The 10,301-nt window shown below is 41.2% G+C and overlaps 1 protein-coding gene across 1 annotated transcript in view; it reads left to right on the top strand.

Annotated features, from left to right (window-relative positions):
• The window catches only part of LOC101857370 (cyclic nucleotide-gated channel cone photoreceptor subunit alpha), a gene marked incomplete at its 3' end in the record, with an annotated part of 47,260 nt that overhangs the window by 11,979 nt on the left and 24,980 nt on the right, over positions 1–10,301 (top strand). Inside the window, exon 2 of the mRNA XM_013089210.2 lies at positions 1,886–2,485. Within this exon, the coding sequence (XP_012944664.1) occupies positions 1,886–2,485 (600 nt within the window). The remainder of the gene's footprint in view (positions 1–1,885; positions 2,486–10,301) is intronic.

The following is a 10,301-nucleotide window of genomic DNA, read 5'->3' on the forward strand; positions in this document are numbered from 1 at the left end:
AGAGAGAGAGAGAGAGAGAGAGAGAGAGAGAGGGAGTTTCTGAATGTGGTCAGATACACACCAGGCGCTGAACCCGATTCGAGATCAGTTTCTAGTTTTAGTAAGTGTTTTATGGGACTTGCTACACAATAAGGTCATATAAGTGCCGAAAATTAATGGTATATCAAGGAGTAACAAACAAAAATAAAAGGAGGAGGGATAAGACAATTTAGATATTAAAAGTGGATAGATAATTTGCGTTCAGGTTTTTAGCAAAGACTGATAATAGACAAACGGGCTCATTTAAAAGAAAATGAAAGTACAAAGATTCTTTTCTTTTTTATCTTCAACAGTCGTTATCGTTTTTGTGGTCTAGTAGGTAGGCTACTGGACTCATCATAATCGTGAGATTACGGGTTCAGGGTTCGAGGCTGGGCCTAGTCCGATGTTATGTCCATTGGGAAGGCCTGGGATCGCTGGAGGTGTCATCTCGGACTCAGAGATTGACGTGTAATGATCCTCCTCTGTGTGTGGTTGGCGGGTGCTCTGGTGTGGTTTGCTTCTTCTTTCCTATCAAACATCTATCGTCCTTATCTCCCCTTCTTCTTTTTTCATGTTTGTTACTCTCTTGTAACACCTCTAATCTTCTGGCGCTCATATGACCTAATGCAGTTGCGAGCGCTGTAAAACCTTTACTAAAACTAAACGACCCTCCATCCTTCATGGTCGCGAAATACCGATGCACATTCTGCTATCTCCAGGCCAGTTCATGTTTTGATGTTGTCCACTCGTGTTACTCTTTGTCTACCCCAGCCTCTCCTGCCCCCTCATCTTTCCTTCAAGCACCTCTTTCACAATGGTCTGGTGCTGTTTTAAGTGACCAAGGTTTTGAATTGGGGAAGACTGCAAAATCTTTCCCATTTAGCTCAGTCCTAAAGGAGATAACCAGGCAGTTATTTAGAAAATACTCGAAGGTAAGATGTGGGACAAAAGGGCTAAGCGTCCATAGCGAACAATGTTAGCGGAAACCAACAAAGTATGGACTTGCCAAAATATGGTCGCTTTTAAGCACAAGGAGGCTATCCCGAAAACTGCTGTTTTGAGAAAATCGAAGGTAAAGTTTTTGCCCCTTGTTCAGTTTCTTTTAAAAGACAAGGAGAGTTTTCTCTATCAGCAAACAAATATACTCTCAAGTGAAACCAAACTTCTCCTATAGGTGAGGCAATGCCCGCTTTTGGTGTTCGTCAAGATTTCTGGAAACCCCCGAAATCTGGGTTCAGCCGGCTTGTCCTTAAAAGAGACCATATCACAGAGCATGGCGGCAGCCAGTGGTCGTAAGCAACGGCGGGTCGTCAAACATCAACCTCTAAGCCGAAGATGTCGCCTCGAGATAATATACAGCTATCGGAGATGGACATTAAGCTTGGAAGTTGCGCCTCTTAAACAACTATACTTTTTTGTTAAAAGCCTTAAATCTCGACATTTTCGGACAGATGGAGATGACACTGACAGACAAACAGCCACATTTAAAAACTTTTAAAAAGCAATTTGAATGGGTTTTTAAAAAAAATTAGATTCAGTGATTACTATTTTCCGATATCGCATATTATTATTATCGTCATCTCCCATCATCATCATCATCATCATCATCATCATCATCATCATCATCATCATCATCATCATCATCATCATCATCATCATTATGATTATTATTGTTATTATTATTATTATTATTATTATTATTATTATTATTATTATTATTATTATTGTTATTATTATTATTATTATTATTATTGTTATTATTATTATTATTATTATTATTATCATCATTTATTATTATTATTATTATTATTATTATTATTATTATTATTATTATTATTATTATTATTATTTCCTTTGTCTGCAGGTACACGCCATGCGCTAGGTCCGAAGTACAGGCAGATGGAGCTGAGACGGACAGAGATCAGATAGCAATAGTCGAGGAGGACTCCAGGGAGGGAGAAGAGGACGAGGACAGTAGCCTAGGAGGAGGAGGAGAAGGAGGAGGGGAAGGAGGAGGAGAAGGAGGGGGAGTAGGGGCCGGAGAAGGTGGTGCCTTCCGGGCATCGGGGAGCTCTGACGTTTCGAAAAGAGGAGCGGGTGCAGGAAGAGGAGGAGGAGGAGGAGGGGGAGGGGGAAGCGGGTACTCAAGAGGAGACGCCGCGAACGAGAGCTTCAGCGGCGATGAAGAAATCTTCGAGCGTGGAAACGAGCTCAACCACATTCAGGATAGCTTCAACAACGGCGACGACATCGATGTTGATGATGATGACGAGGATGACGCGGCATTCCGTGACGATGACGACAGGGCGCGCGGGGCGTCCTCTGATGCGTTGTCCTTCGTGACCCCGGCCCACATACAGCCCCACACTGTGGTCACGGCGAACGGGCCCAGGAACCTGCCGCCGGGAACTATCTTCACATCTCAAACGTCTTCCTCGGATAGAACGAAGCTCATTGGAGAACGGTAAGCAAGCAGTTTTGAAGATTTGTTGGAGATGATTTTTTTTTCCTTGTTCGGTTTTTTAAAAAAATTTAGTAGAGGTTTTACGGCGCTCGCAACTGCCTAAGGTCATATGAGCGCCAGAAGATTAGAGGTGTTACAAGAGAGTAACAAACATAAAAAAGAAGAATGGGAGATAAGGATGATAGCAGATGTTTGATAGGAAAGAAGACGCAAACGACACCAGAGCACCCGCAATAAACCCACTTTTTTTGCCCATGCTAGAATTCATTTGATAATGATTCTTTTTACTCACTTTAGTTTAGATTTGAGCGCTTTACGGCCCTTGCAAAACAATACGGTCATACAATATTATTTCCGAAGATTAAAAATCTTATAAGAGAGCAATAAACACAAAAAAGAAGGAGGGGAGATAAGGACGATAGATGTTTGATGGAAATAAAGGAGCAAACCACACCAAATGACCCACCAACCATCCACTGATAATGATTCGAACGTTCGTTCATCTATTCTTTGCTGATAATGTGTTTGTTCCTCCATGCAAGCCTTCACTCACTACCCATTCGTCTATTCATTTATTCATGTATACTGTAATACTACGTTATCCTCTTCTCTCGCGCTCCACTCCTCCTTTCTCTCTTACAACTTTTTCGTTCTTTCACCTTTTCATTCTCTCACCTTTTCGGGTGGGTTTTTTTTTCACACTTTTGCTCTTTCTTCATGTGGATCACGCAGGTGCGTTAAGCCTCTGCACACTTCGATGAGTCAAACCCTCCAGCACTTTTAACAATTAGTTCTGCCTTTTTTCCCCGGTGTGTTTGTGACATTAATTTAGGGCAACCACATCTGACTCTCTCTCTCTCTCTCTCTCTCTCTCTCTCTCTGTCTCTCTCTATCTCTCTCTCTCTCTGTCTCTCTCTCTCTCTCTCTCTCTCTCTCTCTCTCTCTCTCTCTCTCTCTCTCTCAGTTCGTTTTTCTCTGTCACTCCGACTCCGGCATTATTTTAGCCACATTTGTGATTCTAATTAAGCCAAGCTAACAAAGGCATGCGTAGAACATGCAGCCGCCACCCCACCCTTCTAGAAAAAAAGAAAAAAAAGACTGATCAGACTGAAGTAATTCTGTTTTTTTAACACAAAATTTAAAAGGACCAGTGGAATTAAAATGGCGGTGATGCGGGCTATACTACGTGATAAATAAAGTACTTTTATACTACTTTCACTCTTCTATATTTTTATCGGACCCAACTTTCTGTTGGATTAAAAGAATCTTTATTTCATATCAAACGTGCATTTCTCCACCCAACACTATCAAACGATGCACTTGCGCACACGCAAACACACTATGAACTGACACACATACACGCATGCATGGTCATAGAAACATGTTCCACGGGACACCCTGCACTTTTTACCTTGTGCTAATATTCTGCTCTCATCGATTGCTTAATCGTAGCATCTAATTTTTCCGGAAATTGGGGACTGTTCTGACGTTATCGCTCTCTGTATCTCCCCTCCCTCTCTCTCTCTCTCTCTCTCTCTCTCTCTCTCTCTCTCTCTCTCTCTCTCTCTCTCTCTCTCTCTCTCTCTTTCTCTCTCTCTCTCTCTCTCTCTCTCTCTCTCTCCCTCTGTCTCTCTCTCTCTCACACACACACACACACACTCTCTCTCTCTATCTATCTATCTATCTATCTATCTATCTATCTATCTATCTATCTATCTATCTATCTATCTATCTATCTATCTATCTATCTATCTATCTATCTATCTATCTATCTATCTCCCTCTCGCTCTCTTTTTTTTTCTCATACAGCACCTAATATTATTAACAAGATAGATGCACCACTTCCACAATGAAGGCCCAAAGGTGACTATCCATGGACATAGAAGAAGGTTGTTTTGATGGCAAGCTGTGAAAATGTAGATTTTTTTTTTCAAAATCTATTCGTTCACAGATAGTTCAATTTTAACTTGAGCCTTCCTTTAAGACCTTACATGAACTACTAGGTGCATCTGCTGCCTCAGTTCTCAGTGGAGCCACTTTTGAGTCTCCCCAACATCTTAGGCAAAAGACTCTTTTAACTTATTTCAGGAATGGGAGGAGCATGGGTGAAATAATACTTTTATGAAGAAATAAATAGACATACAGAATCTTCTTGTATGGCTCCGTGGGTTGGTTTTTGGCACCTGTTACACTCGAAAGACTCGAGTTCGAACGTGACATAGGAAATATTATATTCATAATCAGATTTCATCAAGACCCCCATCTTTCTGCTTGGGCACAGAATTTCCTCCAGAAGGCTCTTCCAAAAGCGTCTCTATTTTTTTTATTTGCATGACGTTACAACTAGCCTTACGTTACTCAACACAGATTGTAGACCCGCGAATGTGCATATTATGTCAAGTATGGTCCAAATGGATAGCTAAAATACTTTTTTATCAAATGAGATAGTTCGACAGCAGGAGTGAATGAAATGTCCACGTTTTATGTTTGTTATTGTTTTATACTTGGATTTACGTAAAGAGCCTAGAGCTATAAAATGATCTATACTCAGCGGCAATAGAAACTGTCCACTTGGAAAGAAGCCTGTATTGTGGTTATTATTTAACGTATAAAAACAAAAAAATTGACACAGACCTAATATTTCAAAGTATGTCAAAAAAGTGTTTTGCCTTGTGTTTCTTGATCACGTCTCATATAGTGGCACAGTGTTAAGCACAAACAGTGGCGGTGGCTAGTGAAGGGCTCACGGGCTTGAGCCCCTACCCCCTCCCCAATCACCACCCCAACTCTATCCTAAAGTAAATGAAAGTTTCTCCATAATGAAATTAGCAGTTGAAACCGTTATGACCTCACGGAATGAACACAGAGTGATCAACCTGGCGGCTTGCTCGCTTATCCAATCACTGTTGTCCCCGCTTACAACTACAGTAACCCAGCAGCCAATCAAATATCTTTAGGGCTCAGCAAAGACGAGCCCTTTTCCCACAGTCCGTCCTTAATGAAACTCTTCTTGTAAAAGGGTAGAAATAACAATGTACCGCGGGCTCACGCTATCCTAGCCCTGACAATGGGGTGAAAGTTTACGACACACTTTCCCCAACAGACACAGAACCTATGCTCTCATTGGTTCTTTGTTGGGTGCGTTCAACTTCTCGACAACACGGCCTAATCCAGTTCATAGAAGTATTATGTTTGAAGTGCTGTGTGTGCATGTTTGTGTTTGTGCTGCTGAGATTTAACAGTTATAACTTTTTCATCACACGAAAACTAATTAGAGGAAATTTGGAGGTGAATCGGCTTCGTCCCCACCATCATTAAGAATTTAACTTAGGACAAAGAGATTGAAAACAAAGGCAACTCTTCTCGTTTGAATGGTTCTCAAACTGCCGTGGCTCACCGTGAGTATAGAAAAATCATCACTGTTTAATTTGTATTGCTTTCTATTTGGTGGTAAAAAACTGGAAGAAACCTAAGCCCCACCCAAATTTTTGTCCACCCACCGCCACTGAACAAACTGGTACCCCTTGATTTCAAAATGTCACATCAGTAACGGGCATTGTAACCTCTTGCAATGATGCAAGTTAGCATGCCTTGCGCTTTGATAGAATCAGTTTTTTGTTTCTCATTTTAGTTAATTGTTGTGGCAGTCCATTCCACGCTTGCATCGAAGCTTGTCCCAGTCGTTCTACAATCTCACTGTCGTTTTAGTAGTTACCTCTTAGGCCCAGTCAGTTTAAGCGTAAGTATTGGAAAGATTGCAAACGTTGGTTATAACTTAACAGGACGCCTTGCTCTATGTCCGAATGTGTTTTAAAGCCGTTGTATCCTTCTTTCGCTGATAACTCTTTCAGTGTTAGTATGAAATTGACGTGCAGAGCTGGTCGTTGTGAGAAAGTGATTTCAAAGATACCAAAGCATTGTTTGTCTGTTTTCTTGGTTTGGGTCTCTCAGGTGTAACTCCAGTGACTTGGAACTAATCTTTCAGGATATTTATGGTAGCATGGGAGCAATCAAGCATCTGTGTCACTCTACGGGCCGATAGTACAGACTGGAGTCCAAATTGTCAAACAGTGCTCCTCGGGGTTTAACCTTGGCATCTTCTACTGCAATTAAAGTCCACAAAAAAGCCCTGGAATGTTTATGTAACTTTTTTTTCCGGTTCTAAAATTTCTGATGTGTTGGTCTAAATACAATTTAGACGATTTCATAATGTCGGCGGAAATTAAGTCACAAAATAATAATATGTTAATTTGCATGTGGGTCGAGTGTCCACGTGGTTAAATTTTTGTTCAGGAAATAGATCAATGAGGCGTCATCGTTGAGTACATGGTAAGTGATGTGTAAAATTTTGTTAACTTACTCAAGTGAACAAGTGCGCAGTTACAAAAAAACGAAGTAGAAAGTTTCTATTGCCGCTGGGTATACATTATTATTACATTTACTTTGTGCTGATCGTTTTCATGTCGTTCATATGCTGAAAAAAAAAAAGAAAAACAAGAAGAAACAAAAGAAATGAGCAAAGCGAGAGAAGTACATTTCTATCTTCTCCCGTGTGAGAAATGTGATACAGTAGATAATATGTAAAAATACTCCAGAGGTTATGTCAATACAGAACCAATACAGATAATATTACTGAAGGGAAATTGCTTCTCACTACACTGTTGCGCCCCGAACTGATCTGGGGGGAAAAAACGGTCAAGGACTTTTTTAACGATTCAAAATTGCATCAGTCGGAGCTGGAAATCGAACGCAAAACTTTTCCATAATAGAAAAAGTGTTTTGTCAGCTTGAGTGGGACGACAATCTGTTAGTGGTGTGCCCTTGAAAGCCAGGGCTCTGCATTAAAATTTTTAATCCCTTTTTTTGCTATAAATTTAGTTCGAGTTTGTGGTTTTTTACAACACGGTTAGTCATATAAGTGCCGAAAAAAGAGATGTTGCTAAAGAATAATCACGTAGAAAGAAAAGAAGCTGGCGAAATAAGGACGATTGATGTTTGATAGGAATGAAGAAGCAGAAGAAGAGTGTTGTGACTCCTTAAGTGAGAGAAATAGTTACATTAAGAACTGTTGTTGCAGACGTTTTATTCCCCCATCGACGCAATTCAGGCCAATTTGAAGGCCAGCTGCTTCAGCAACTGCCTGTCAGGGCCAACCCGGGCTGAGAGGGACCAACATCAAACATGTGGGTGGTTGGCGGATGCTCTGGTGTGGTTTGCTTCTTCTTTCCTATCAAACATCTATCGTCTTCATCTCCCGTTCTTCTTTTTTATGTTTGTTACTCTTTGGTGACACCTCTCATCTTCTGGCGCTCATGTGACCTTAGGCAGTTGCGAGCGCGTAAAACCTCTACTTTAAAAAAAAAAAAAGGGACCAACGTGTCTGCAGACAGACGGAGACATTCTATTTTTTTAAAACTGTCCCTTCCTAAAATACCTAACCTTCATCGTACGGTTATTGAACAGACGTCTTCTGCTCGCAAAATACGGTTATAATTTCTCTTTAAAACAAGACTTTTGTTTGTCAAAATTGTTCTAGATTTTAATAGGACGTAGCCATTCGTCATGTTGATCTATTTTAAGGAAAAAAGCATTTCGAGAAAATTTCGGAGTTAGACGGTTAGAATTCTTGGCCGACGATATATATATATATATATATATATATAGCAGGTCAAGTAAGTTTCAAATTGGGGGCTGCAGTAGACTTTTACCTAATTCCTTGTGAGCTGACATATAAGAGCGGAAATATCAAAGATTCAGTACTTTAAAAGTCAGCGCAGTACAGTATTAAAAATCAAGTCGTGGTTTGTGGTAGGTGGATGGATGGCTGGCGTTCTGGTGTCGTCTCCCTCTTTTTTCTTGTCAGACAAATTATTGTCCTCTTTGAAAGTTATCTAGTAACGCAACTAATGTTTGACGCAAATATGACCTATTTGTATTGCAAGCGCCGTAAATCTTTTATCAAAACTAACAAGTGCTTGGTGGTAGGTGTAATTTATTTATTGGTGTGGCCGGGTCCATTTATATATTTCGGGGAATTCAGCTGCCCTAACAAGTTTCTGACAAGATATAGCCGTTACCGTTTTGTATGTCTGTAATCTACGACCCAACAGCACGGTACTGTATTCCTGCTGAAAGGTGATTCGCTTAGAGAAGAGAGCAGACGATGGCCTCAATAAAACCATGAAATTCCCGCCAAACATCTAAAGCTTACATTTCAGGATGGACTGCGTGCAGAATCAGGTTCAGCCGATAGTAAAAGTGGAAATGAGGGAGCAAAGCTGGTGGGGAGCGGGCACATTTATTGTGAGCTGATGATGGAGTAGGTAGCCTATCGCTGGTTTTGGGGGGGTTTTTGGTAAGTGTTTTTCGGCGCTCGCAGCGGTATAAGGTCATATGAGCGCGCAGGCAACAAACAATTTTCAGTAGGTAAGAAATTTTTGAATTTTGCCCAGGTGCCGGCCGAAGCCTACTCTTATCGATTTTAGACCACCGATGGATCTTTAACATGCGCAACTTGCACACAGTATCTCAGAGGTTTTTCGACCTTGCCCGAGAAGGCTAGGTGTGGATCTTTCCTACCAGAAGATCAGGGGTGTGGCTGAAAGACAGCAGTAAGGAGCCAAGACGTAGCAGTAGAAACGCACAGAAATGTAGTGAGACTGAACATTTTTTCTTGTTATCAAGTGAGACAGATTCAGTAGAAATGTGCAAGAGAACAGCCTCAGACCCCCCCCCCCCCAACCCCTCCCGGTATTTGAACATGAGATAAGGCGTTCCCTTTCCCGGAGATATCGGAACTCTGTTCACGGCAACTGGACATTTTCGCTCTGGTGGGGTTGGGGTTGGGGTTATGTAATTCTAACTAATTAGGTCTTTGTTTAAACTCTAACGTGGTCGCTGTGACATTGTAGATAGTGGAATAGGTCAGCTACCAGAGGGCAGAGTGTTGATCCCAAAATAGTATACATTTTACTTTTACTTTTTCTGTCTTCTCATACCGAGGGGAGATGTAATTTTGTTTCTTTTTTAGTAGAGGTTTTACGGCGTACGCAACTGCATAGGGTAATAAGAGCGCTAAGGGGAGGTTGTCAACAGAGAAGTCCTTACTGGGGATTAGACTTACTCTGCTCACCTCTCTAGCTTCACCAGCTTCACTACGTCTGCTTCGACTATCAAGGCACCCGGGAAATAGCGGGTCACACGTGTACGACAAACATACAAAAGAAGTAGAAGAAAAATGACAATAGTAAGGTTTAGGAAAGAAAAAGCAGTAGTTCCCTGTTGCAGTTCAGGCATAGTTATGAGCATGACACTGACGAATCAGCCCATTTACAATTACAATACTACAGTGCATAAGAAGTCGAGATGCTAATGTCCCCCTCTTTGGGAATGGCCTAAAGATACTTCAGTCAGTAGCACCGCCCTAGGGGGTGGAGATGTCATTTGTAATTAATTGTCGGACGTGGGCAATGTGTGCTGCTTTTTGGAATCTCCTATTGTGCCTTTTGAAGGGTCTCTCTCACGTCATGAATCCATTTTTGTCTTGACCTTCCTTTAGCTTTGGAGCCACCGAATCGCATATTGTAAGCCCTCCGAGGCTGACTGTTGTAGCCCCTTTATCATAAAGTGTCCAAACCACCTTATAAATAATTAATAAAAAATAAATTACACTTTTATTGGTCCCAGACGGGCAATTTGGTTTACAATGGCAATCATACATACACCTGGACCATCAATGATTAATTTATAGATGCTCCAGCCACCCATGTCCAGGTGCTCTTTTAGCCGTAACATACATACATACATACTTTTGATT

Source organism: Aplysia californica, unplaced genomic scaffold (assembly GCF_000002075.1).
Source record: "Aplysia californica isolate F4 #8 unplaced genomic scaffold, AplCal3.0 scaffold00896, whole genome shotgun sequence".
In the NCBI taxonomy this organism is placed as follows: Eukaryota; Metazoa; Mollusca; class Gastropoda; order Aplysiida; family Aplysiidae; genus Aplysia; species Aplysia californica.